The 27,868-nt window shown below is 49.9% G+C and overlaps 9 protein-coding genes across 9 annotated transcripts; 6 read left to right on the forward strand and 3 right to left on the reverse strand.

The window, feature by feature from the left end:
• Window positions 1-208: 208 nt before the first annotated feature.
• On the forward strand, window positions 209-1,580 carry EsH8_VI_001140 (uncharacterized protein; the record flags this gene model as incomplete). The annotated part of the gene is made up of 2 exons (XM_083272393.1): window positions 209-1,483; window positions 1,530-1,580. The coding sequence occupies 2 exons, from the start codon at window positions 209-211 to the stop codon at window positions 1,578-1,580; spliced, it is 1,326 nt and encodes a 441-aa protein (XP_083127567.1).
• Window positions 1,581-2,700: 1,120 nt separating this feature from the next.
• EsH8_VI_001141 (zinc-binding alcohol dehydrogenase family protein) lies at window positions 2,701-3,473 on the reverse strand (the record flags this gene model as incomplete). Its single annotated transcript, XM_083272394.1, has 2 exons — window positions 2,701-2,875; window positions 2,935-3,473. 2 exons carry the CDS (start codon window positions 3,471-3,473, stop codon window positions 2,701-2,703), a joined length of 714 nt encoding a protein of 237 aa, XP_083127568.1.
• Window positions 3,474-4,354: 881 nt separating this feature from the next.
• Window positions 4,355-5,224, forward strand: EsH8_VI_001142 (phosphotransferase family protein; the record flags this gene model as incomplete). Its single annotated transcript, XM_083272395.1, has 1 exon — window positions 4,355-5,224. One exon carries the CDS (start codon window positions 4,355-4,357, stop codon window positions 5,222-5,224), a length of 870 nt encoding a protein of 289 aa, XP_083127569.1.
• Window positions 5,225-5,463: 239 nt separating this feature from the next.
• On the reverse strand, window positions 5,464-7,092 carry EsH8_VI_001143 (cytochrome P450; the record flags this gene model as incomplete). Its single annotated transcript, XM_083272396.1, has 2 exons — window positions 5,464-5,897; window positions 5,955-7,092. 2 exons carry the CDS (start codon window positions 7,090-7,092, stop codon window positions 5,464-5,466), a joined length of 1,572 nt encoding a protein of 523 aa, XP_083127570.1.
• An 878-nt stretch (window positions 7,093-7,970) lies between these two features.
• EsH8_VI_001144 (uncharacterized protein) lies at window positions 7,971-17,857 on the forward strand (the record flags this gene model as incomplete). The annotated part of the gene is made up of 13 exons (XM_083272397.1): window positions 7,971-8,046; window positions 8,224-8,720; window positions 8,777-8,897; window positions 8,953-9,044; window positions 9,115-9,340; window positions 9,409-9,741; window positions 9,799-12,565; window positions 12,623-12,843; window positions 12,899-15,143; window positions 15,233-15,569; window positions 15,632-16,025; window positions 16,099-16,219; window positions 16,270-17,857. The coding sequence occupies 13 exons, from the start codon at window positions 7,971-7,973 to the stop codon at window positions 17,855-17,857; spliced, it is 9,018 nt and encodes a 3,005-aa protein (XP_083127571.1).
• Window positions 17,858-18,171: 314 nt separating this feature from the next.
• On the forward strand, window positions 18,172-19,025 carry EsH8_VI_001145 (SDR family NAD(P)-dependent oxidoreductase; the record flags this gene model as incomplete). Its single annotated transcript, XM_083272398.1, has 2 exons — window positions 18,172-18,282; window positions 18,345-19,025. 2 exons carry the CDS (start codon window positions 18,172-18,174, stop codon window positions 19,023-19,025), a joined length of 792 nt encoding a protein of 263 aa, XP_083127572.1.
• Window positions 19,026-23,146: 4,121 nt separating this feature from the next.
• EsH8_VI_001146 (uncharacterized protein) lies at window positions 23,147-23,767 on the forward strand (the record flags this gene model as incomplete). The annotated part of the gene is made up of 1 exon (XM_083272399.1): window positions 23,147-23,767. The coding sequence occupies one exon, from the start codon at window positions 23,147-23,149 to the stop codon at window positions 23,765-23,767; it is 621 nt and encodes a 206-aa protein (XP_083127573.1).
• Window positions 23,768-24,124: 357 nt separating this feature from the next.
• Window positions 24,125-25,782, reverse strand: EsH8_VI_001147 (major facilitator superfamily domain-containing protein; the record flags this gene model as incomplete). Its single annotated transcript, XM_083272400.1, has 3 exons — window positions 24,125-24,892; window positions 24,949-25,452; window positions 25,525-25,782. 3 exons carry the CDS (start codon window positions 25,780-25,782, stop codon window positions 24,125-24,127), a joined length of 1,530 nt encoding a protein of 509 aa, XP_083127574.1.
• Window positions 25,783-26,447: 665 nt separating this feature from the next.
• Window positions 26,448-27,537, forward strand: EsH8_VI_001148 (Alpha/Beta hydrolase protein; the record flags this gene model as incomplete). The annotated part of the gene is made up of 5 exons (XM_083272401.1): window positions 26,448-26,550; window positions 26,620-26,901; window positions 26,962-27,177; window positions 27,237-27,347; window positions 27,407-27,537. The coding sequence occupies 5 exons, from the start codon at window positions 26,448-26,450 to the stop codon at window positions 27,535-27,537; spliced, it is 843 nt and encodes a 280-aa protein (XP_083127575.1).
• Between the last annotated feature and the right edge of the window lie 331 nt (window positions 27,538-27,868).

Here is a 27,868-nt window from a genome sequence, read left to right on the forward strand (position 1 = left end):
AGGGCTTTTAATTTCTTTTTGCTAGCGTAATCCTTGGACTCTGTGCATGATGCACTGATCGGGTCGATGCGAAACTTCCGAGACATCACTTGTTGATATATGATTCAGTCCTGTCGTCAACGAGAGTCATCTCGAACACATGAGATCTACTGCTCGCACCTTGAATGTGGGTCAACCGGCAATATCCTACGCGAGCACTCACCCCACCATGGACTCTAGCAGCCACACACAGTTCGAGGCCAAACGCCTGTCTCCAATCGATTGGTTAATGCCACGGTATTACATGCCTCAGATCTACTGTTTTCCATCAAGCAACCCCAAACTCCGTCAGAGCCTCGAAGATGGTATCTCCCATCTTGTCACTGATATTCCCTTTTTGTTGTCAGGGGTTGTCAGTCAGGACCATCCTCTCGGCTCAGTCGCACTCAGTGATCCTTACCGGACTGTTGGCGACGTTTTCAGCTGGCAAGACCTGTCAGGCAAGTTGGACTACGAAGCTCTGAAGCAAGACCACTTCCCACTACCGACATTCAACAGAAATGACATTATTGTCCCAAACACACTGAAGCGACCTTTGCCCACGCCGGTGCCGGTATTCTGGGCCAGGCTCACTCTGGTGCAGGGCGGCGCCTTTCTATACGTGGGCTTGCATCACTCCGTAACGGATATGACTGGGTTCGGATCTTTGGTCAAGCTTTGGGCTTCATACTGTCGTACTGGATCTTCAACAGGAGCTGGTTTTGATCACAGGTGGCTAGACCGGTCTGTCCTCTGTAATCTCGGCGCTTCCGCTCCGGTGAGCGACCCCACCGTGTCTATACCAGATGGACTATTCTATCAGGACACTTGTGTTTCGGCAAAAACTTCGACGGATGCACGACCTTCTACGAATGCTCCACAATACACTACCGCCATCTTCCACTTCAAGCCTCAGGCACTAGAGCAACTCAAAAAAGCAGTTAACGCCCAGATCCCGGCTCTTGGAGATCCCGGAACTTCATGGGTATCTACCAGTGACGTCCTTATAGCTCTGCTCTGGAGTGCAGTTGTCTGGGCCGAGTACGATCCTTCTTCTACGAACAATGATCTCAGCAACGTGTCTCACATGGCGTTTCCCGTCAACTTCCGCTCGCGTTGGAACCCTCCGCTGTCAAATGACTACCTCGGTGCAGCCTGTGGCCGTGCCTCAGTCATGGCATCGACGGAAGATCTCCTCTCACTATCTTCAAACCCTGCAATCGGAAAACAGGACTTGAGGAATGATGAGGAAATACTGGAACCTGGAAAGGCTCGGCTACTAGCTAAAATTTCGGCGACAGTTCGCTCCGCCATCGCAAACGTAGATGGCGAGAAAATGCGCGCTGCAATCACATTTACAGCTTCACAGCCGGATCTCTCGCGGATTACTCAGCGGCCCATACAGGCCTTGATGATAACATCCTGGGCGGACCAGGGAGTATGCGAACTCGACTGGGGCGATGTTGTGGGGAGATGTGAAGCAGTTCGTTTTGGTACCTTTCCGACCAGAGTACGCCCAATCGTTCTTCCTCGGCTGTCGGCCAGAGACGGTGGTGGACTAGAGGTTCTGTTATCTCTTGATCAAACAGAAATTCAAAGATTCGGTGAGAGTGCACTTGTGAAGCAGTTCGGAAGCATAAGAACTTCTGTATTTTTAGGTCCAAGATGAGACGTAGATATTTATTTTAAGGTCGGAAACTACGACTAAATTTTTTGTTGTCCAAGAAGAATACGCCAAGGTTTATGAAACCAAACCGTCAAAACATATTATTTATTTTAGAAACCTATGTTGAAGCTCAGTGACCATTTGCCATTTGCGGTTCTTGTCCCGCTTTGATTCTTGTGACAGGGGCTGTTGAGGGTGGAGAAAAAGTAACCGTAACATCATGGCAAATTTTCTGATTAAAGATGTATTTGTTTCTGATTTTCTAACTTTAGAAGATTACTTGTTGTCCAATATCGGCTCTAGCTTTGATTGACACGCAAACCTTGGGAATAAGATTGATAACTAACACACGCTTAAATGCATTAACGTTGAAAGTTAATACAGTTGGACACGTGCCAGCTTTAATGCATCAATATGTGTAGTTCTATAGAACAAAAATATGGTGTACTAGTGAACTTAATAATTTTAAAACAAAGTCGTTAATAAAGCCGGCCATACTTACATCTGATCTATACGCCTTCCACAAGTCTGCATACAGTCACGACAATTGAGTCAGTCAGTATACTCTGTCTTGATGCTTTGCAGGCTAATTCATTCTAACCACATATTTTTCCCCAGATACCTGTCCTTTGCGCACAAGGTTCATTCCCTCTAGAATGGCTTCAAATCCGCCGTCCACAATATGCAACGGGTGGTGTTGCAACTTTCCTTGTTCCACTAACTCCTGAGCAACCTGCCACAACTTGACGCCAAATTGGCGCATCTCCTCAGATGGTGGTCTTCCATAAGGTTCAGGCCACGTACAGCCTTCGCCGAAAATGAGCGGTCCAATAACAAAGTCAGTCTTTACTACCTTTCGGGTTGCAGCATACGCTGGGAAAGGGTCGAGTGCTACATATTTGCCCCCCACACGGCCAATGGCTTTGAAACAAGCCGTTGTAGACTCAACGTTGACAATGCAGTCCAATGCGTATTTTAAATTTCCCTTTGTGTACTTGCGCTAAATTAGATGACAATTAGTTGTTGAAGTAGTTCTGGAGAAAAGGCCACATGAGAGCTGGAGCGCTGGTGGAACTCACAATCTTCTCCGCACACTGTTCATCGTGGTAGTCAAAGACTTCTTCGGCACCATTCTTCTTGGCAAGTTGGAAATTCTTGGGCGAGCATGTGGCAATAGGAATGAATCCAGACCTAAATGTGTCAGTCAAGAGAATTTGGACAACTTGGAATATGGAATCTTTTCAACGTACAAGCGAATTAGCTGCATCGCAATAGTTGCCGTTGCAGTGCTTCCTCCATAAACAAGGACAGTGGCCGGTTCCGCGGCCGGTTCCCCAGGCAGTGGTATGCCTAACAACTTCATGGCCAGGCCGGCGGTGCTTATACCGACAGGCAATGAAGCGGCAGCCTCGGTGCTCCAAGAGTCGGGGATCTTCATCCAAGTCTTGCCCCTGGTTACATTATACTCTGCGAAAGCGGCTTGCTCGGCCGTGGTCTTGAACATGATGTTTTGTGCCCCACACACCCTGTCGCCTACAGCGATACCGGTGACGTCGGACCCCATGGCGACAACAGTACCCGCATAGTCGGCACCGAGGGTACCATACGGAATTGCGAACCCACCTCGCATTTTGGTGTCGCTGGGATTCAGCGCGACAGCATCAGTACGCACCAAAACCTGGTCCGGGGGAAGTTTCGGACACGGCGCCTCATCTCGTATCAAGGGCTGATCCTTATCGTCCAATACTACCGCTTTTTGGGTGGCTGGTGGCGTAAAACTGCTGGCCATTGTTGCTACTTGTGGCTGGTGTAACGAGAAAAGTGTTGAATCTGATTGTGAGGTCTCGGAACGGTCATCGCACAATTTATCAACATGGGGATTAGGTTTCCGATGCCGAGTTACCAGGACCCCTGATCGATAGGATGGACCGGCGCCGGCGACGAGGCTCAGGGGAACTTGAATTAAGGTTTACGAGACGAGATGTTGAGTTGCCGGGGCATCCTGGTCGACAGGATGTGACGGAACCGATGACGAGGCTCCGAGGGGGGTGGCCTGAATTAAGGTTTACGAGAGCGGAGCCGCTCCTTGTTGAATAAACCCCCATTTAGAGGCCCACGAAAACAACGATGCTGCCTTGATGGAAGAGAAGTCGGCGACTTTTTTAAATAGTGGAACCTCAATGACAGATTACCGCTCAATTTATTAGCTTCATGAGTCGTGTGGCTAGAGGTGCTCGGGTGACAGCTTTCCGACCCATTGTTTCAATATCTCGAGATTCACCCCCCCCCCCCCCCCTCCCTCCACACCGCTTTCTGAGATATAGGATACTCGGCTCTTTTCTCGAATGTGAATCAACCACGCTGTACCTTGAAACTTGCACAACTCTCGACTATCACCACACTCGACACACCTACCAATCCACATCAGAACGGTTCAAGTCCGACATGTCTGCTGAACAGTCAAGCCATCAGCTCCCAGACTGTCCATGTGACTGGACTGGCGGGATTGACGGATATCTCAGTGAGCATGGAATTGTCTCTGAGAAAATCACTCCTCTAGAAGGAGGTACCTCATGCTACCTTTGGCGACTCGATGGCTACAAGGATACAGCAATTTCTTCGAACGTCTACAGTGTGGAAGAGCCTGTTGTATTGAAGTGTGCTGACAGTATGGCCAAGGGAGGGCCAGTTGCTGTCGACGCGGGACGATTACACACTGAAGTTGAGGCCTTGAAGTCTAAGGCTGTCGCCGAGGCTTGTCGCCAGGAACCGTCCGTCCGGGTCCCCTCCGTGCTCCGAGAGACGCACAACGGCTTCATCATGAGCTGGGCTGGGGACGTGGACTTGCGTACGGCTTTTATGACTGATGATTCGTCGGATATGGCAGCCATTGGTGCGCATCTAGGAAAGTGGCTCGCATGTTTACATCAGGCTGGTATCTCAATAGGTCCCGACGGTTGGAATACACAGCACGAAACCTTGGATAAATTCTTCTCGGGCCCTGGAGGTATGGAGGAACAAGCTGTTCGGTCTGTTCTTCCCACAGATGATGAGATTGAGAGCGTCCTGAAAGTCTTACGCACGCCTTCTCCTATCCGAACATTAACACCCTGGGATTTCCGGCCATCGAACGTTGTTTTGAGCAAAAGCAACAAGGAGGGAGAGCTTCCCGGCATGACCATCGTTGATTGGGAGCTTTGCCACTACGGCGATCCGACATGCGACCTCCGCATGTTTGTAGCCGAAGCCATAATCATGGAGGCGGAGTTTGGGGATCGAGGTCTCCTTTCATCATTCTTGGTGGCCTACAAACGCCACACCGATAGCTCTATTGTCGACAAAGCGTTCGTACGCAAGGTGGCTGTAGCTGTCGGAGTCTTTGTACTATATTTTCTTGGACAAGGAGGCGCGATGCTCTGGGGATTCACCGAAGAAGACAGCCTAGAGTGGACGGAGAAAGCTATTGAGTATCTTAAAGCCGGTGCAGACGACGATACGGAGTGGTTGGGACAGAGTCCATTGAAGCCATTTCTGGTCTGATAGATTGAAATCTGAATGTAGACATATGTTATAGTGCTCTATCGTTTTACCGTAAGAGAAGGAGCCGATAAATTTACAAATATAAAACCACTTGTATTGCTACCAACTCTGCGAAGACATATACTCTCAACACCATCTATCGAAGTAACAAAAACAAATCGAGTCAAATCTTAGTGAAATCTATACAATATGGCCCTCCCTTCTTATGAATATTTGACCTCCACGCACTGACCACAGCCTCAATAGTCCTCTAGCTGAATTTCCTCCTTTCTTCTCCGTATCTCTATCTTTGCATTCGGCATGACATAGACAACACCCTCAATGTTTCCGTCCTTGGGTCTTCCCTCTCCATCTATGAATCTCAAGTCATACCTCAACAGTAAGAAGCACAAAAAGGTCTTGATCTCAGCAGCTGCGAAAAAACGTCCAGGGCAGGCATGTTGACCATAACCAAAGGTCATTAAGGAAGGGTGCAGGCTGACGAATTGCCAGTTGCTCTCCTGACCTGGTTGGCTTCTTAGTTTAAGAAACCTGTCGGGTATGAACTTCTCTGGCTCTGGAAAAATTTCTGGGTCTTCAGAGGTGTTGGCAGCCACTGATACTGTGACTCCAGCCGGAAGAACGGTCCCGTCCGATAACGTGATCGTTTTTCTAACGTGTTGCTTCATCCTGTCTGAAAATAATGTCAGCTCTGGCATGGCACCAGTGGAAGTGGGCTTATTCTGCTTACACCAGTTCAGGGCATGGACTCGTTGGCTCTCTCTCAAGAAGCTGTCCATCAGCTTCAGCTGGTAGAACGTCGACTTTTGCCAACCGTTTTCTTTCACAACAGAAATGACCTCGTCCCGTAGAGCTGCAACTAGCTCGGGATGTTCACACAAATCCATAACAGCTTGTGCCATAACCTCTCCAGCGGTGTTGATGGACACTACGCTCAATGCGAGCTGAACGTGCGCAGGATCGAAACGCTTTCCCTCGCCTACCTCTAGAATCCAGGATAGTGCGTCCATTGACTTGGGAATCTCTTCCCCGCTGGCTTTGGCCTTCTCCAATATCTGAACGCGCTTCCGTGTTTCCGGTGCGATGACCATCTCAGCGTCATAAACCTGTTGCCTAAGCGCCTTAAGGTTTGGAAGGAACCACTGGAGGGGCCACCGCAAGGGTTTTGGCCACTGATTCAGTTCTAGCACAGCTCGAAAAATTTGGAAAGTGTGTGCCTTGGCAATCTCGAGCCATCTGCCATTCCGAGCTAGATCTCGACCCAAGAAAACTCTTGAGCTAATCCTGGCCGCAACGTCCTGGACGTCTTCTTTGATAACAGACACGTGCCAGTTCGAATTGTCCCCGAAAACATCGTGCAGCACGTCGCTGGCTTCTTCCGCCATATCCCCTGTGATGAGACCCAGTCGCTGCGTCAACTTGGTTCTGACCGTTCTTGGCAAAATGCCATCTTTGCCATCAAAGGAGTCTTTGCCGGCCTCGAAGCCTCGGTATGGCAAACCAAAATTGTTGAAGAACTCCAACTCGGGTCTTTCTTTGATTTCATCGGCGAATGCGTTTGGTAGTACGATCCTAGGTCCATTACTGGTCATGACCTGGAAAGGCTGTCGAGGGTACTGCTTTACTCCCTTGAGCAACAGTTGTCGGGCATTCTTGGAGAAATTCCGACCGGAAGTAGAAATATCTCCATCTGGCTGAACAAGAGGAAAACCTGGAAGGGGACGCGGGCCGCTTCGGTAGACATGGAGTAGAAATCCGAGAAAAGCGAAGAATGGCAATAAAACGTAAAGCGTGTGCGGAATCGTGTCGTGAACAAGATGCGCATAGAGTTGCAAGTCGTGCAGAGTATTCCACGGAATGGACAACATGATGATGACTGACAATTTGCTTAGGAAACTGAGTATTCAGCGCAGTGCAATGTACAAATCAAAGAAGACGGCTTCTTAGCCAAGCTCAGCGTCTCCGCAAAAGCCGATGAGCCGTGCTAATAAACAGGCCGGGTCCGTGGGGGATTGGCAGGTGGGTCGGAGTGAGCCGGACCATTCGGTATAGTCCATGAATCCCGGACACCCCAGACGAATGACTCAAGAAACCAAGAATAACTAATACCACCAATAACGGTGAAACCTTTGAGGCTGCTGACGTTGCAGAGACTATTCAGGTCGACCCGTCAGCTGCACTAAGCTGTGCGCAGATTATCACGGTATTATAGCAAAATAAACTTTGGTACGCCCCGAATAAGCCACGCCGGTCCAATATGGATATTGTGAGCTGCATTTTGGCGTGACCCATGGAAATTATGGATATTCATGAAAATATATCTATTCGTCCGTTTCAGGACCCGCTTGGTTGCATCAATCCGCCTAAAACCGTTGTTGAACCACCGCCGGTGTAGGTTTCCGAACGTGAAGAGGATACAACAGCGTGATCCATGTAAACACTAATTGGCAGCATAAGTCCGGGCCCTTGCACCCAGAAAGCTTCTCCGGATGTCTTAGACCTGCGATATCACGACCCATGGCAGTATGACTCGTACCCATGATCTCTGTCTTGGACGGCAAGTGCCAAAGCATTCGGGGAATTGCCGCGATGGAGTAGTCCAACAACAGTATCATTTGTCTGACTTGGTGGACCGGATTGTACATTAAAAGTGGACCTTTTACTTTGACGCAACCCTCCAGGAATGTCAGGGTATCGTCGTTGATGGCTCACGAGCCTCTATCTTCGTTTTGAGAAAGCCTACGCCATGCTTGCCCAGCACACTGAAACTCAATTCAATGAGGCCCCAGTCTTCCCCGGCGGACACGTATACTGGCATGACGGTATGTCTCCCACAATGCCTGCTTCGTCCGGATGTTTGAGATAACAGGGTTTAAGTTCATCTATAATTACAGCCAGCTGCAGAGTAAATCTACTTCTATAAAAGAGAAAAGACGCAAAGCAGCTGGCTTGTAACCACCGCCATCCATCGTCACACTATCTAACTATGAATTCCCAAGAGCCTATCGTCATCATTGGCAGTGCCTGCCGGTTTCCCGGCAAAATTGATACTCCCTCAAAATTATGGGATCTTCTCTTGGAGCCGAAAGACTTGCAGTCCGAGGTTCCAAAGGATAGATTCAACATCGATGCGTTCTACCATCCTGATGGAACACATCCCGGCCGTACCAACGCACGCCATGGCTACTTTTTGAACGACAACCTCCGAGCTTTTGATGCTCCTTTTTTCAACATTCAGCCGGTAGAAGCAGAGAGCATGGATCCTCAGCAACGTTTGTTGCTTGAAACGACATATGAAGCCCTCACTTCTGCCGGACTCCGCTTACAAGATCTCAGAGGATCTAATACGGCAGTTTATGTTGGTTTGATGACACACGATTTTGAAGTCACAAAGTATCAGGATTTGCAGCACACCGGTACTTACCTCGTGACCGGTGCGGCAAGCAGTATTATTTCAAACCGCCTGTCGTATTTCTTTGACTGGCATGGGCCTAGTGTACGTACAAATCCAGCAATCTACGCGCTCTTCGACATGACTGACCAATTCATCAGATGACTATTGATACCGCATGCAGCTCTTCTCTCGTTGCTGTACATGAGGCTGTGCAACAGTTGAGAAGCGGCGCCAGTACAGTGGCAGTTGCCGCTGGCGCCAATTTAATCCTATCACCCGGTTAGTATCGATATATGATTCCTCTGGTGACCTAACTTATGCTGACCGGTTACAGTGTCCTACATCTCGGAAAGCAAGCTGAGTATGCTGTCGCCGACAGGTCGGTCACGCATGTGGGATTCTGCTGCTGATGGCTACGCAAGAGGAGTATGTGTCACGATTCTCTTTAATTATTTATGTGTATATCCATTTGCTGATTGCCACTCGCTGCCTATAGGAAGGCATTTGCTCAGTGGTGCTCAAGACGCTCAGTCAGGCAATCCGTGACGGGGATACCATTGAGTGTGTCATCCGTGAAACTGGTATCAACCAGGACGGACGCACAACTGGTATCACTATGCCTAGTCATAGCGCCCAAGAAACCCTGATTCGCGAGACATATGCGAAAGCCGGTCTTGATATCTCAAAGTCTCAAAACCGTTGCCAATTCTTTGAAGCCCATGGTCAGTAAAGATTTTTGTCTTCCGGAAGGTCGCTATGTCGACGTCATCATCTGACACAATTTACATAGGAACGGGAACGCCAGCTGGCGACCCTCAAGAAGCTGAAGCAATTGCAACGGCATTCTTTAGTGGAAGTAATACTGAGAACGGGGAGCTCGCGCCCCTGTTGGTTGGCAGTGTCAAGACAGTGATTGGTCACACTGAGGGTACAGCAGGCCTTGCCGGCCTCATGAAGGCGTCTCTGGCGGTTCAGAACGGCATCGTTCCGCCGAATCTGCTGTTCGAGAAGCTTAGCCCTCGTGTAGCACCCTTCTACAAGAATCTGCGTATTACTAGAGAAGCCCAGCAATGGCCGGCTATTGAGGCTGGCCAGCCACGTAGAGCAAGCGTCAACTCCTTTGGTGAGTAGTTCCACCCTTAACCAAATATTCCAGTTTCAAGGCTAATTAAATTTTCAGGCTTCGGAGGTACAAATGCCCATGTCATTGTTGAAGAATACATGGGTGGAAGCACCCAAACTAAGTCTTCGAGCTCTGAAACCAATTCTACGCGCGGATTGCCCTTGGTCTTTTCCGCCAAGTCGGAACCGTCGTTGAAAAAGGCGATGGAACGTGTTCTCGATCTTATCAACACAAATCCACAGCTAGACATGTTGGATCTCGCGTGGACGTTGCTACGCAAACAGTCCGCCCTGCCCCTCCGTTACTCCATCTCTGGCCACACGAAGGATTCCGTCTCTGTCGCCCTGGCGGCTGCCATCAAGCAATCTAAGCTAGAGGCAAATCTCGGCTCAAAGAGTGTGAGCAATGACGGACTTTCTATCTTGGGAATCTTCACAGGCCAGGGTGCACAGTGGCCCGGTATGATGAAGGGGCTTCTTTCGACTATTCCATATGTTAAAGACATCGTTGCTGAGTTGGACCACTCGTTGCAAACCCTTCCAGAGGAGTATCGACCTACATGGACGTTGCAACAACAGTTTCTCGTGGATGATACTGCATCCCAAGTCAGCCAGGCCAGTGTGTCTCAACCACTCTGCTGTGCTACTCAAGTAGTGCTCATTCGACTTCTGGATGCGGCGGGTATCAAATTCACGACTATAGTTGGCCACAGTTCTGGCGAGATCTCTTGCGCTTTCGCAGCAGGCCTCATCAGTGCTTCTCAAGCTATCAGGGTGGCTTACCTCCGCGGTCTTACTTCCAAATACGCGGATTCTTCTCGCGGCGAGAAGGGCGCAATGTTGGCAGCAGGAGTGTCATTTGAGGATGCTCAGGAGCTGTGTGAGCTCGAGGCTTTCGAAGGCCGTATTTGTGTAGCGGCCAGCAATTCGCCCGACAGCACCACCATCTCCGGTGACGAAGACTCTATTGTTCAGGTCCAAGACATCTTGGCGGATGAGTCTAAGTTTGCTCGGTTGTTGAAGGTTGACAAAGCCTATCATTCCCATCACATGCATCCCTGCGCGGCACCCTATGTAAAAGCCCTTCAAGACTGTGGCTGCGCAGTTGCCGACGGCGACGAGTCATCTTCTGTTGCATGGTATTCCTCGGTCCATACCAACACACGTATGAGGCTAAGCGATGTTACGGCTGGTTACTGGAAAGATAACTTAGTCAGCCCGGTGCTGTTTATGCAGGCCCTCGAAGAAGCTGCCATGGAGCATCGCCCGCTGGACGTCGCCATTGAAGTTGGCTGCCACCCTGCTCTAAAGGCGCCTGCTCTTTCGACATTGAAGGGAATTGGCTTAGAAGAACTGCCGTACACCGGATGTATGCAGCGTGGTTCGAATGATGTCGATGCCTTCGCTGGTGCTCTCGGATACCTTTGGGAGCGATTTGCGGCCTTGGAGCCCATCGACACGGATAGGTTTGTCGCCACACTTTCGTCTGAAAAGCCAAGAAGCTTGAGTAAAACGCTTCCGAGATATTCCTGGGATCACTCCCGGGTATACTGGTCTGAATCACGTCTCATCAATTCCTTCCTTCACGGACCCCGTCCTCATCTTCTCCTCGGATCGCTCTCGGCGTCTTCTACTGCCTCAGTATTGCAGTGGCAGAATATCTTCCGAGTCAAAGATCATGATTGGATGCAAGGACATGGACTTCAGGGCCAGGCTCTATTCCCAGCTGCAGGTTTTGTGGTCATGGCTATGGAGGCTGGAATACATGTGGCGGGTGACCGTCCGATTCAGCTTCTGGAAGTCTTGGACCTGAGCATCGACAAGGCTATCATTTTTGAAGATGAAACTAGCCCAGCTGAAGTGAATCTTACGGCAAAGATCATTCCCGATGCATCTGACGTAAATCGCGTTACAATGAGCTTCAGCATAGACTCGTGCCTCAACAAAGAGACCAAACTCTCGACATCAGCTCAAGGTCAGGTCGTCATCACTTTCGGGCCAACATCATCCGATAACCTACCGCCAGTGCAAGGAGAGCACCCTCATATGATTGATCTCGACATAAACTACTTCTATCGGGAGCTTGACGCCCTAGGCTATTGCTATGACAAGTCCTATCGTTGTATCTCTAATATGAGAAGAGCCGACAGCCGATCTGCTGGCACCTTGCCGAACTTCAAGCTAGAGGATCAAGGACGCCCTATCGTACTACATCCAGCCACCATGGATCTGTCTTTTCAGACTATTATGGGAGCTTACTCTCATCCTGGTGATAAGCGACTTCGCTCTCTATACGTCCCTGTTCATATCGACAGAATCGCCATCGTCCCCGGACTTTGTGCAACGGCCATCACGTCTTCAGATGTTCTGAGCTTCAGTACCGCCAATACATATGATAAAGGCGACTTCTTTGCGGGTTGCGTTGAAGCCTATGACGCCAAGAATAATAATGCGGCATTGTTCCACATTGAAAATCTTGTCCTAAAGCCGTTATCGCCACCAACGGCCACTGAAGACCATCGCGCGTTCACTACAACCTTCTGGGGTCCTTACATGCCTGAAAAGCTCTTAGATGACCCTGAACTATGGGCAACAGAGCAAGACAAGCATGTGATGCCTATCATTGAACGGATTATCTACTTCTACATTAGAAAGTTTCTCCGCGAACTGACTGCCGAAGACCGTCACAATGCAACGGCTCCTCAGCAGAGCTATATTCACTGGTATGACAACGTCATGGTTGATGTTGCAGCTGGACGTCATAGGTGGTATGAAGCATCCTGGGAGTTGGACACAGCTGAATATATCCAAAAGCTCTGCGATGAGTAAGTTTCACATTCGACGACAGTTTTTGATTCTTAGCCTAACGTCTCTACCTTTAGGAACTGGTACCACCCGCATGTGCGACTTGCCCACAGGGTGAATGAAAATGCTCTGTCTACTATTCGTGAAAACAGCAACCCTTTCTCTTGGATGAACGAAGATGGCCTTCTGACCGAGTTTTATACGAGCCGTCTGTCTACAGGTCCTGGTTGGGGTTATGGCAAGAAGATCGTTGATCAGATTGCTCATCGCTTCCAGTCGATGGATATTCTCGAGATCGGTAAGTTCACTGGGGAAATTCCATGCTCGAGTAGTGATTCTAACGAGTATTACAGGTGGTGGTACTGCTGGAGCAACAAGGTCAATCTTGTCAATTCCACAGCTGGGATTCAACAGCTACACCTTCACTGATATCTCGCCCGCATTTTTTGAGAAGGCCCGCAACGAATTTGCCGTCCATCAAGACCGGATGGAATTCCGAAAACTTGATATCTCGCGGAGTCCAGAAGAACAGGGATTCAAACCGCACTCCTATGACCTTGTTCTGGCGTCTTCCGTCCTACATGCCACGCCTAATCTGACCGAGACAATGACAAACGTGAGATATCTCCTACGTCCCGGTGGCCAAGCGGTCATTCTCGAGGCTACTCACAAGGATCACACTCGTGTCGGCTATCTCTTTGGTCTGTTTCCCGATTGGTGGGCAGGTCGCGACGAGGGCCGTGTTTTGGACCCTTTCGCAACTATCGATGAGTGGGACGCCATATTTAAGCGGACCGGATTTTCAGGTGTGGAATCCCGCACATTGGACCGAGATGGCCACATCTTCCCCAACTCATTGTTCACCACACGAGCCGTCTCCTCCAAGGTCTCACGGCTTTATCAGCCGCTCTTGGCGCCTTTACAGGACTCATATGCGCCGCTTCTGATTGTCGGTGGCGAGTCACCCAAGACATCTCATATCTTACAAGCAGTTAACAAAATCTTGCCGCATCGAAAAGCAATATTCGTCAAGCAGCTGACAGACCTTCGCAACACTACATACGATAATAACCCAACGGTTCTGGTTTTGTCGGAGTTTGACGAGGAGTTGTTTTTGAACATCGACGAGGCAAAACTGGAGGCTACGAAGGCTTTGTTCGCCCAAGCCGGCAACGTGCTCTGGGTGACCGAAAGTGCTTGGGTTAATAACCCGCGTCAGGCAATGACAATCGGCATGCTTCGAACGATTCGAAACGAATATCCCGAAATCAATGTTCAAGTGCTGGATGCGGATGAAATACAGCAACTGGACATCGAGTTTCTGTTTGAGCAGCTTCTGAGACTTGAGGAGTGGTCTGGAGCAAAGGAGGATGTGTTATGGACTTATGATCCGGAGGTCTACGTGTCTAAAGGCTGCCCACTACTCCCTAGGATCAAACACGATATGCCCCGCAACAACCGCATGGCTTCAGGACGCCGCAAAATCTTCGCCCAAGTCTCTTCAGAAACCGCTCCTGTCAGTCTGCAGTTGCCTGACGGCGACCTGTATCTGGAACCCACCAGGGGTGTTCCTTCTGGAGGTACAATTGATACGAAACAGCTCACCATCACCTCTCATTACGCGCTTGCCAAGACCATCCGTGTAGGAACCCTTGGATACCTACACATCATACAGGGCACAGTCAGAGGCACAGATAGGAAGGTCATTGCTCTCTCGCAGACAAACACATCTATCGTCGATGTTCCTAGCGATCTCGCAATAGAATTGCCTGACATTTCTGAGTCTTCGCCGTGCGCGTTGCTTCCAGTTGTGGCAAGTCTTCTCGCGCAAACAATCCTGTCATCCAGCATAGTCTCTGGCTCTTCTATCATCATATTTGAGCCACCGACGTTCTCGGTCGAAGCAATTGCACGAGCGGTGGCAAAAAGTCAAAACATTCGCGTACACATTGTCTCCACAAAGCCACCTCCATCTGTCATCAACTCTGCTGAAGTGGAGTGGATTCGTCTACATCCACAAGAAACAGAAGAGGGTCTCAAAGACCTACTGCCTCCCAGCGCTTCAGTCCTGTGTGACCTGTCGCATGACAGCAGCGTAGCGCCTCTCGGCCGACGTTTGACCCGCCACATTCCACCCAGCTGTTCTATTTTCCGTCTAGGACATTTCTTCCAAGACACTGCCTCGTCTTTTACCTACCAGAAATACAGCAACTCCGAGCAGATCCAGCTTGGCGCTCAACTAGTGGTAAACGCAGTGGGAGATTTGGTCAGCGGTACTCAGCCAGATACACCAACCACGCCAGTCAGCAAAGCGGCATCTATTAAGGAAACATTTGATGTCTCCACCATTCTTGACTGGAACATAGGCACCGCTGTTCCAGCTCGAATTCGCCCTGTCGACCATGGCAAGCTCTTTGTGCCAGACAAAACCTACTTGCTTGTTGGTCTTGCTGGGTCCACAGGTCGCGCGCTCGCTCGTTGGATGGTTACAAGAGGCGCTCGTTATATTGTGCTCTCCAGTCGCCGTCCACAGCTTCCAGATCCCAAGTGGATTAAGAAAATCGAGAGATTGGGTGGAAATATCACGGTATTGCCTATGTGAGTTGGTGACCTTGGGAACCACCTTAGAACTAGTTTCTTTCTGTCTGTTTAAACGTCGCCGAAGTTGGCTAATCAGTGTGTGATAGGGATGTTTCCAAGAAAGATTCTGTTGACGCGGGCCTTGCTCAGATCCGCCAGGGCCTTCCGCCCATCGGCGGAATTGCATACGGTCCACTTGTGCTTCACGATACTTTGTTCCGAAACATGGATATCTCAATGATGCACCCTGTGTTGAACGCCAAGGTTGTAGGAGCTCAGCTTCTTCATGAGTACTTCTCCGAACCGACGGTTAACCCACTTGACTTTTTTATCATGTGCTCTTCAGCGGCCACAACTGGAGGCAATCCTGGTCAGGCAAACTACAACGCCGCGAATGCTTACCTCCAAGCACTCGCACAGAAACGGCGCTCAATGGGCTTAGCGGTTAGTGGCGATCTTCATTCAGTTATCAGATGATTTACTTGCTAACGATTGTTCTCAATTAGGCATCGACTATACATATTGGTGCTGTCATGGGCATTGGCTATCTAGCTACTCGTGAGGAAAAGTTTGACCTTCAGTCGGTGTCTGACATGGATCCCCTTGGAGAAGCCGAATTCTGTACACTTGTAGCAGAGGCTGTCGTCTCCGGACGACCTACTTCCGCAGCTCTTGGGAATCTCAAAGACCTCACTGCCATGTCTGAGATTGACATTGGTACAGGTATCCCGGAGCTCCATGCTAAGTTCACGGATAGTCTTGTATTCTACAGCGATCCCCGCTTCGGTAATCTCAAGGTCCCTGAAAAGCGCGACAAGACCAGCTCGGGGTCCAAGACATCTGTCAAGGAGCAGCTGCTTACAGCAGCAACGCTGGATGACGCCCGCCAGATTATTATCGGTATGAGACCTTGACCCGCTCAGCAAACTGTCATATCCGCATGGCTGGTTTCGAATCCGCTAACCATTCATAGATGGCATGTGCGAGAAATTGCGCGGCACACTGCATCTTTCTGCTGACGAGCACGTCGATCCCACAACTCCCTTGATCGACCAAGGCGTTGACTCTCTTGGTGCTATAACTGTCGCCTCGTGGTAAGTCTAGCTGATCTATCTATTCCGCGGGAAGCTAATGTGAAATATAGGTTCTCTAACCAACTATTCCTCGATGTTCCCATTTTGAAGGTTCTCGGTGGTGCTTCTGTCGCCGAGCTCTCAGAGGAAGCTGTCGGTCGACTGCCTTCGAGTGCCATTCCCCTCATTGCAGATGCCGGTGCCGGTGCAGCCACCAGTGACAGCGGCACGTCCGTCGATGTCTCTGAGTCAGATTCGGGCGCCGAGACCCCCATATCAGTCCCGAGTATGGACGATGAAGTGGTCGATTCCGACGCTAACGCTGTCCGTCGGGTTCCGTTGGGACTGGGTCAAGAATACTCATGGAAGCTGCAGCAACAATTGGCCGACGACCCAACAATCTTCCACAACACCGTTGGCTTGGTGATGGAAGGAAATTTGGACCTGAAGCGACTCTCGCAAGCTGTCACCTCCTCTTTCAATCGTCACGCGATTTTCCGCACGGCATTCCGACAGGAGTCCGGAAACGATGATCAAGCCGTTCAAGTGGTCTTGAAAGCCGCCACAGCCGGTCTACAGTGTGTTGAGGTAGCCGACCAAGCAGCCGCGGAAGAAGAACTCAAGAAACTTGAGACGGAACAGTACGACCTTGCCGCGGGCGAAACATTCAAGATTGTCGACTTTTACTGGGCTTCAGACCGTCACCTACTTGTGATTGCGTATCACCGCCTGGCTGGCGACGGATCGACAACGGACAATCTTTTTGTTGAACTGACGCAGCTATATAACGGTACTCAACTACCGGCTCCCCCGCAGTATCCCGACTTTGTCGTACGGCAGCGATCTGACATCAAACACGGTCGAATGGATGGAGACATTGCGTATTGGAAATCCATGTACACAACCCTACCCGCTGTGCTGCCTCCCTTGCCACTTCCGCAGTCACAGAAGCAGAGACCCTCGGCCCTGGCCTGGCAACAACACGCGGGCTCAACTCGTTTGAGCGCCGTGATCGCCCAGCGCATCAAGGAGTCTGCTCGTCGGCTCAAGGCTACTCCTATGCACTTCTATCTCGCAGCTTACAAGACGTTGTTGGCCCTCTTGACTGGCCAAAGCGACCTTGTTATCGGCATTGCAGATACCAATCGCTCCAGCATAGACGACATATCTACCATGGGATTCTTTGCCAACATGCTTCCCATACGCATGGAACACAAGTCAGACGACAAATTCGCTGATGTTCTCGTCGACACCAAGGACCGCATGCGCCAGGCGATGCTGCATTCGGCCGTGCCATACAGTGTTACGCTTGAGCGACTAGGACTTTCGGGACCAGACTCTTCTTCAGCCAGGGAAATGTCATCCGCCCCGTTATTCCAGGCTGTCTTTGACTACAGGCAGGGTGAACGAGCCGATAGCGGCAAGATTGGCGATGCTTCCATCGTCAAGGTCATGGTGTCTCGGGAGCGCACTCCTCATGACGTCGTCCTCGAGATGGCAGACGACCCAACCCGCGAGCCCCTCATCACAGTTAAGCTGCAAAGCTCATTGTACGGCCCGCAGGATCCGCAGGCACTCTTGAAGCTATACGAGTCTGTTCTGGCGGCGCTGTCGGTGAACACGGCGTTGCGTGTGGAGGATATCAAGCTGAACATTTAGTGGATTAAAATATTGGTCACGGAACTGGAGTTTGGTGGCTATTGAATGGATAAATTGACTCAAAGAAAGTATAAGTGGGAGAGTATTTTATCTCAGGTACACAACACAATAGAAAACTTTCTAGTCTTGGAGTGTTACAAGGGAGACTGCTGCGCAAGGCCCGATTTTGTTCCCATAAATTATCAATTGGTTCCTTTCAATTGGTGTGAATCCAACAGCCCATGCCACAATTTGATTCGCGAAACCCCGCACCTGTTTAAATACAAACATTCACTCGCCGTTAATAATGTGCTCTTCTAAACAATCCTAGCAAGATGTCTTCTAAGCAAGCTCAGCCCTTAGCCAACAATGTCGCTATTGTGACAGGCGGTTCCCGTGGTATTGGTGCCGCCATTGCTCTTGAGCTTGGGAAGAGGGGTGCAAATGTTCGTTATAAGCAATGTCCAGTCTACTTTATAAACGTTGTAGTAGCTGACAATATTTGCAGGTTACCATCACATACGTCTCTGAAAAAAGCAAGGATCTTGCCAAGAAAGTCGTGGACAGTATCAACGACTTGGATAATGAAGGACGGGCCATTGCGGTTCAGGCGGACGTGTCATCAACCGAGTCCCCTAAAATTGTTGTCGAGGCTACTATAGCGGCATTCGGAAAGCACATTGACATCCTCGTCAACAATGCCGGGGTTACTTCCAAACTTTCCTTGTCTCAAATCACCCCTGATGATTTCCAAGAAATCATAAACATCAACCTACGAGGGCCACTGTTCATGACGCAAGCTGTGCTCCCCTTTCTTCGGCGCCCGGGCCGCATCATCAACATCACGTCCGTCGCAGCACGCCAGGGTTACGCGTCCGCAAGCCTTTACCTAGCTTCTAAAACGGGGTTGGAGGGTTTAACACGCGCTTTGGCCGCAGAGTTGGGGCCGGCAGGCCACACAGTCAATACTGTCGAGCCTGGAGCTACCGAGACGGACATGGCCGTTGACTCTGGGAACTCTGAGGCTCACAAGGATTATGTCAAGATGATAGTTTCAATGACGCCGTTTGAGAACAGGATTGGGAAGCCGGAGGATGTCGCTTCGGTTGTTGCCATGCTGGCTGAACCGCAGGCGAGGTGGGTGACTGGTCAGACTATCTCGGCTTCCGGGGGGTTTTCAATGCTCTAGGTGAGCAAAGAAAACACAGCAGCCAGTTATCCTTCAAGCTAGGTACATAGGATTTCTGCGATGAATTAAGAATTTCTTAACCTTGTAACCCAGGGTTCTTGGTCAGTTTCACACGTCTCCAATAAACTTCAATGCAACAAGTCTGGACCTGTGTAACAAACACTCGACAAGAAAAGCGTTAAGAAGCACGATTATTCATACTCTTTCACAACATTTTCTAAAGGGTCTGAGTGAAAGAGTTGCTATATCTCTATTGTCAGACTATCATACGACTCCATATCTTCAAACCGGGACATTATGATGTTATACCAGTATAAGGCATTGCTAATGTCCGTCATTGATTGTTCGAGTCAGCTTCTCGTTGGAACTTTTCCCGTCACGAGTAACAAAGAAATTACGATTCGTGGCATTGAATGCACGGATAATGATTCTGACTTATCGAACCCCTTTTGAAAACCAAATTTCTGCCTATTCCTTGAACTTATGACTCGAAGTCAGTGGAAGGACAAGACATCATCTACCACACGTCTCATCTTGAGGAAAAGCTAGTATATGGACTGCAATCTTCAAGCCCTATGCCTGAAATTGGTCCTGACTAGTTGGAGGTGAGTAAACCCGGTGACTGTTGACTGCAGGGGTGTCCTGTTTCTGAAATCATGTAGATGATCTTCGGACGAATAAATAAGCATCCCACCCCCCACGCCCCACCCCCGTTTTCTCCAACTTAGTGTCAGTATCAGATGAGCAGGGTGCTGGAGTCTAACCACTAATGTACCTTAAGATATTCTCCAAATCATCTTGAATACCATGGTGGCTTGGATGAAAATGTAGTTTTGAGCCATTCCCGTTTTCATCCCTCATCCACAAATCTCGTCATTGACTAGGAGTCTACCGAATACGGCTGCCCGCACCTCACTGTGTTCCATCAGGCAAATGACAACAGTGGTAGGCAGTCATCTTTGCAACTTGACACTCTCCTCTGCAAAACACCATGAAAGGCAGGTCCACCTCCAGTAACAAAAGCATCTTCGAAAGGAACAATTGTGTGTGGGTTTTCTTTTTTTTTTTTTTTTTTTTTTGCTGCATTGCTCAAAGTCAACGCGTGGCAAAACTTTGCCGTCATGCTGGATGTTCCACAGAAAGTGAATTATCCGAGTTTATTCGTCCACGTTCGTCATGTAACGTGGCCACTGAGTTTCCGCCAGCATGGTGCAGGTAATCTTATCGGAAGGAATTTATCCCTTGAAACATGTCCCCGAGGTCTCCTCGAATTAGGTACGTTGCCAGCGGTGACACGCTCCTGACCAACGGGGTGAAAAGGCTCACCAACACCCCAACAACTTTGTCTGCTTTGATGTATGCAAGAAGGCAGATTGAACGCAAGGTAAATTTTGAGAGAACATGTTTGTTTGGAACAATTAGAGCGACTGTGTCTTGCTGCTACAGGCTGAACAACTTTGAAAAACTTGGGGCAGGAGTGGTGATGTCAGATAAAAGTGAGCAAGGGTCAATGGCGGATGTGACCACTGGCCGGACTGCGGCATTTGGGTTCCAGAAGTGGCTTTGTTTCACTTTGCGCCCTCTGTTTTCTTTCTTTTCCTAGGCGGCCCAAACGGCCTCGCATTCTTGCATGGCCCCTTGATCGTCCGTCTGCTTTGGGCATCTTACGATAGGACATTAGAAAAAAGCAAATTGTTTTACTCGAAACAATAGCTAGGCTCAACTTATCTCCTGACGATACAACGGCAACTACGCCACAAAAGTCTGACGATTCGGCATTTTAAAGAAATTATAATCGGTCAAAACCTCACCAGTCCCGACGCTTCTGGGCTCATAATGTGTTACAGAACCCTTTTCCCTTGCAGCGAATGTCTGGAACGAATTTTGTGAGCCAACCAGCCTCCCAAGGGATGCGCAAATACCGAGGTGTGCCGAGGTATGAATACAACAGCCATTTTCCTTCAGGCACGAGAACCAACATGTGACAAGGATCCTGCTCGGCTTTATTCGTCTGCCAAAATCCTGCGAGGTGATGGCGCCGTCTCGGTTCATGGCAATTCGCTGGGCAGTATTGCAGGGTGAGTCTCTCTGTTTGATATATACATGTGCTTCTAGCGTTGTACCACGTTGCCGTTCCTACGTCGAGGTTCTCGTATTCATACAAGGGAACAGAATATCAGGCGCGCGATTGCCTAGTGCGAAAGCCTCGATTCTTTCGAACTCGCTCGAGGGGTGCGAGAACATATGGACGCAAAACCAGGGATAGAGAAGAAGTATTAGAAAATACACAACACTGTGTATAATATGTTTAACTTGTGCTGTCAAAGCCGAGAAATCTGTTTGAGTCAAAGGACGGTTTAGTAGACGAATATTTACTATCTTGAAATTGTACCGTACCACTAGGGCCAGCTGTTTAGACACAATCGTTGCCTCAATATCTTAGAAAGGCCTCAGTGACATGCCAAATCAACTCACTACTATTGTAATATTCCTAAGGTATGCTACGTTGACGCTTTTAATTTGACATGAAAACCCTGTGACCCCCCTGGGCTCACGATGAGCATTATGTTGAGGAAGTGTGTATCTTGATCAACTAGACAGACGATGAATGGGCTTCTTATGTCCACTGTTGAGCCTTATCGGTCGGGATTTTCTCTGATATAAAACCGATATTATGGGTCATATCTTTTTCACTGTCATGTGTCACGAAAACACTGGGCGCGTAAGACCAGTTGGGTATATACCCCACCACTTAGGTTCCCTCTGCCGGAGCCACATGAGTCTGGCGTTGAAAAATATAAGATGCGATTGGCGCCCACTTGGTCCTCGAAGGAAGATCTCGTCCGCATTCCTCCTACCGATTGAGTGGTGCACTAGAGTTTCGGGGCCTCGGTCTAAACCGCTTTAATCTACGATATCCTCCAGTGTTAGAGACGGACGGGGAAATCATGGATGGATCCATACCACACTTAATCCCTTACTGCGCATCCTAGGCTCCCGCTTCCATAGATTGACGAACTGTCTATGCTACTTCTCAGAAAACGAAACCAATTCAAATTCAGGCGCATCAGACTTATCCCAGCCGGTCTATGTATCCTGCAGGAGCGCGAGAAGGTCGCGAGGTTGTTTTTGTTGCTCCCCAGGCCGTAGAATCACAGTGATCCGGCATGGGAATTTTATCTTGCCGAAGATCCGATGAGCTATCTGTGTTCTTCTGTGGGTTTCTGTCTGTCCGCCATGCCTCCCTTTGGTCGAGGTCCGTTTAATCGGGTCTAAAATGCCCCAACCCTGCCCCGTTCCGGGATCCCCGGTCTTATTTTTCAAGGATTTGATTAAATCGAAGGATGAATTCCGCAGTAATGGTTCCAGAGAATACTCTGTGTTTTCTCCCCACAGCATGACGATCGTGTGGTTGTTTCACATATATTTGGTGATTGTGAGAATGCGGAAAATGAAAAACGTCCACTTACTACATACGGAAACCGTGAAATACCCAGTGAAATGGTGCGACTAGGCAGACCACTATCCGGCCAATCATGTCGTTTTACAGTCAGGAGAGCATTTGTCAAAGCGCTCCGTGCCACCCGCACTCGAACATCATGTTGCAGTGGGATCAGTGCTAAGTCATGTCTGCCCCGTTCAACGGTTCGACGGAAGAGCCCGTATTGATCCGCACTGATGTTCCTGAATTTTTGATTGCGAACCACAGGTTAAGACAGTGGTACCTACAGACGCAGCCACCAATCACTAACTATGAAACGACAAAATCGCAAGAAACAACGTTTTGGGACGGACTAAGCTCATCGCCTCATACATGGGATGGCATGGCTGCTGACATGATGTTTCCCATACTCTTCTCTCGATACATGTACTAAGAGCCTTGGGATGTCGTCTCGTGGTATAAGAGTTGAAGTCGTCGCTCGCCGCTGAGAGGATTTGGAAATCTCAGGAACACAGAATCCATCCAGTCTTTCATCAACTAGTCACTTTCGCTTTCCACTCACACAACTGCTACCGGTGCAGCGCACTCTCTTTTCAACTTACAACCCAACCCGCCCTCGTTCTTTCCATAATACACTCGCTTCAAACCACCACATCAAACCTACATCGACATTATCAAGATGAAGACCGCTGCTATCGCCACCGCCGTCTTCGCCGCGCTCGCGGCCGCCGTCCCCGTCGAAGTCCGCCAGACTTCGGGTTGCAAGGCCTTTACCCTCCTCTTCGCCCGCGGCACTACCGAGATGGGTACCCTCGGTACAGTTGTCGGTCCCGGCCTCCAAAAGGCTGCGGAGGCTGCCCTCGGTGCCGGCGCCGTCACTGTTGAGGGTGTAGCCTATACCGCCGATGTGGGCGGCATCATGGCCGAGACGACCGGCACAGGCCCTGGCAGTACCGCCATGACAAACCAGGCCAACGCATGGCTCAGCAAGTGCCCGCAGACGAAGCTCATACTCACGGGTTACAGCCAGGGTGGAATGGTCGTCCACAATGCTGGCAAGAAACTCTCGGGCAAGCCGGTCGTTGCGGCTGTCACCTTTGGTGACCCGTTCAAGGGTCAGGCTGTTACGGGTGTCCCAACTGGAAAGTTCAAGAGCTTCTGTGCCGCTGGCGACATGGTCTGCTCTGCTGGTGGATGTGCCAGCTCTGGAGGTTGCGGAAGCACCAGCGCGGCTGGCCACATTGGATATGGCTCCGACACCAACGCCGCTGGTGCTTTCATTAAGGCCGCGGTCGCTTAGATGGAATGCCTGAATGACCGTGGCACAGTGGGGGGGGAAGGGACAGGGGCATTCGTGCATGTGCGAATGCTAGAAGGTAGCCCTGGATTTGCGGCATGGATACAAGATTGGAAATCAGCGATATTCCTTTCTTTACTGTATGGCTTTACCCTTCTTGTATAGATTACACCTCATCAATGGAACTGGTTCTTACATGATTGATTGCATAAACTGAGACTGCTGCCATCTATTTTAAACAAGCGTTCAACTGGCAGCAGCCAAAGGTCTATTAGTTATATTAAGGTGGTTCCCTGGAGTAAACAAACTCTAAAGATATCGGTGCCTGGTTTCAAATAACCAAAGGCGTAACGACTTTGATCAAGCCTCATCGCTGTCACTCTCGTGAGTGCTAACCTTTACCTGCGACTCCCTCCACTTCTGGAATAAGGGCAACCCAATACCTGTCCAGGCAGTCAATGCTACCACAAATGCAAGCGCACTCTCCCAGCCATGCGTCTTGGCAAAGGCCGGCGCCTGTCCACTCGGCATCTGCAACTGCTGGAAGGGAATTACAACTGCCTGGCCAACCGAGACCATGAAGCCAAGCACAAAGGCACGCTTCTGTTGGTCACCGCCGCACGCCTCATTTGTCCAGCCAGCCAGCAGGGGTGTGTAGCAACCATAGCAGCCCGCAATGATGAACACGGCCATGCGAAGCATATGCGGCACGCTCCATACCGCGAGTACGGCATAGACAAACGTGAGCAAGCATCCAACTGCCAAGCAAACAGGACCCCGACGGCCGATCTTGTCCGAGATATAACCCGTCGAGATCATGAACACAAAGTTGATCGCGCCGACACAGGTAGGGATGTTGTTGATCTGCGGAACGGTGTAGAACTTTGTCGATTTGAGGTACAACGTAAAGTACTGGATGATGTAGGAGCCGCAGGTCAGTGTCCAAAAGCTGTAGGCTGCCGTGAAGGCGTAGACCTGCCACGAGCCAAAGACACGTCCCAAGACGGACCAGTTCATCTTTCCGACGGGCTTGCGGCCCTCTTCTTCGATACGCTCACGAGCACGCTGCTTCTCCCAGTCGCTGAGATAAAAGGCTTGAGTCGTATGAGGAGTATCAGGGAAGCAGATCTGACGGCCATGTTAGATATATCGTCCATCTGAATCCGGGAAGCAAGTTGACCTACCACGCCATAAACCACGACAGGAATCGCGAGGATGAAGTCGAAGATAAACAACCATCTCCACGCGGACAACCCGCCTTTGCCACCCATGCCGGTGTACAGTGCAGACTGGAGGTACCCGGAGAACATTTGACCCAACACTCCGCTCATGACAAACAGGCCAGAACGGCGGGAGAGTTCGCTCTTGCGGTACCAAGAGCCCAGGACAAACATGACGCCAGGCCACGCGGCGGACTCGAACAAGCCGATAAAGAAGCGCAGGACGTAGAACTGGTGTGCGCTTTGGCACTTGAAGAGGAACAGCACAAAGAGGGACCAAGTGAAGAGGCAGCCGGTTAGCCAAAAGCGCGGGCGGACGACGGTGATGATCAAGTTGGCAAATGAACCGCCGATGATGGTGCCAATGTTGAAATAAGTGTTCATCCAGGAGAGCTCGTTTCCCGGGCCGAAACCGAGCTCTTCAGACATGCCCGAAACATAGGCATTAGAAATATTATTTTGGTCAAGCTATTTGAAAAAGAGAAGAAGTTGCAAGTCAGCATAACGGCAGACGTGGTCGTTGAAACATGGGTCACCCACCTGTTTAATGAAAAACATCAAGCATCCGAAACTCAGGAGGAACCAGTCGAGCTTGAAGATCAGCCTTTTCTCCTCTGGCGATGTACCGGGTTCGTGCCAGTGGAACCATGCGGCAGGTTCAGGCTGCTGTGGGGGCTCCGGCTTGACATCGGCGGCAGCGGCGATGGACGCCGTCGAAATACCGTCCTTGTCTTGGCTCCGGTCGGTCGGGTCAACGACGTTGATGGCGTTGGACGCATTGGTGTCCCTGTGCGCCATTATGACCAAGTGCAAGTGGTGTCTGGTGTCTCTGTGCGGTGATGTTCACAAGAGAGCTTCAGGGGGTCGACGCTCGCTAAAGGTGCTCGGTGAACATCAAAAAGATTGGACTGGGCAGCAGATCTTTATGATGGCTTATCTCTCCCTCAGAGGCTCTCGAAAGCGGACGATAGCCCGAAAACGATTGGATAGCGATTTTTTCTGGGTCGAGCACGACATCGGCAGTTCACACAATAGACTCAATTAAAGCCGTCATATGGGCGGCGGTACCAGAGCGACCAAAATCAACAAAATCTTTTTGTCCGATGTGGTGGACCAGGTGCCTTGGTGTGGTATCGGGGAGGGGCCTGCGTCTTTACCCCTTTGGGCAGTTTGTGTCGGACTCTGTCCGTCAACTTGGGCCCCCTTTGTCGCACGCCAGGCATGGCCCGGGTTATTCCCCCCTTTCCACTCCCCGCTGCTTCGGCTTCGCCTGCGATAGGCTGCTGCGCCAGCTATCAACAACGTATTGACTTCGTTCAACGACACGGCAATCTTGCGTGATATCACTTGCCAAGCTGGCGGCTAGCCCTTTTGTCTCGTCTAATCAGTCACTCTTGAAGTCGGTACTTTCAAACACAGTCCGCATCTGTTCACATCATCTTCACTGAGTCAGGGTCGCAAAAATGGTTGACTTTGTAGACATCAACGGCGCCCGTCTGGCGTTCCGCGTGGCTGGACCGGAAGATGCGCCTCTTATGATTACGCTCCATGGCGGGCGAGGAATGGGTGAGCTTTCCGGCCTAACCGCTGACATGTGAAGGGCTCGCTGCTAATGCGGAAGTCTGAATCGGTCAGGTGACCACAGGTCCGACTTCAGAATTTATAGCCAGCTAAGCGATAAGATCCGAGTCTTGTCATTCGACTATCGCGGGCACGGCCAGAGCTCTCTGACCAAGCCGTACACATTTGAACAAATCGTCGATGATATTGAGGGTGTGAGGCAGCATTTTGCTGGAGACAATCAGGTCATTATCTGTGGCGGCAGCTTCGGCGGTTTTTTGGCACAGCATTACGCCATCAAGTATGCCTCTCGAGTCTCGCATCTGATCCTTAGGGGAACCGCACCATCTCATCACCGTAAGTGACTCTTATTAAACCCCATATTTGCAAGCAGACCAGCGCTGAAGTGGTTCTCAGACGAAGCCGGCGCTATCAAAACACTGGAAGAGAGGATCCACAAAGTTCCCAGCTTCTCCGTCGAAATGTTGAAGAACAAGGTTTTCGGTGCATATGAGAGCGACCGCGAATTCCAGTTGATTTACTTTGCCATGATGCCGCTGTACAAGGAGGTCTTTGACCCTAATGCTGCGTTGAAGAGCAACCTCGATGGCGTCTACGTCGCTGAGTCACATAGTAAGTGCACTTAAGAATTCGGCGTACGACAATGATCAAATGATTAAAACAACGACTAGATGATCTCTACTCCGAGAAGGAGAAGTACTTTGACTACACGGATCGATTGTCGCAGATCACTGCCAACACTCTGGTAGTTGTTGGTGACAAAGACTGGATTTGCCCCCCGGGTAGGAGACTTGCCGTCGAATTGAGAATTCAAAGAGCTAAGGCTGACATTTTCAACCAGAAAACTCCAAGTTGATTGCCGAAAGGATTCCCGTAGCTGAGCTGTTTTTGGTTGAAGGGGCCAATCATGGAGTCCATGCTGAGAAGCCAGACTTGGTTCTTGGCAAGATTAGGAAACACTTGAACATATAAAGGCCATGTGGGCACTTGCGGGATCTATTAAATAGAGATGCGGAAGATATGGCCGCTCAACTAAGTTCCAGGACAGTAGAGCGGTGATGTATTGAAGCAGGCCTTTAAGGAGGTATTTAGTCCGAGAAATCATGTTTCTCGGATTAATTTGCCCATGCCGTTTATTTTCCTCCTCCGTCTCAGTGCAAATGTTCTGCTATGGCTAGAAATCGAATACTGTTGTTCATTCATTGTTCCTTTTCTGTAAAAGGCCGTACATAGGCTAAGGCGCGGCGCCCACTTTAGGTTGGCCAAACACTTTTACTCACGTTCGTTCTTCGTTTCATTGTTG

This window comes from Colletotrichum jinshuiense, chromosome 6 (genome assembly GCF_051148585.1).
Source record: "Colletotrichum jinshuiense chromosome 6, complete sequence".
Taxonomy (NCBI): Eukaryota; Fungi; Ascomycota; class Sordariomycetes; order Glomerellales; family Glomerellaceae; genus Colletotrichum; species Colletotrichum jinshuiense.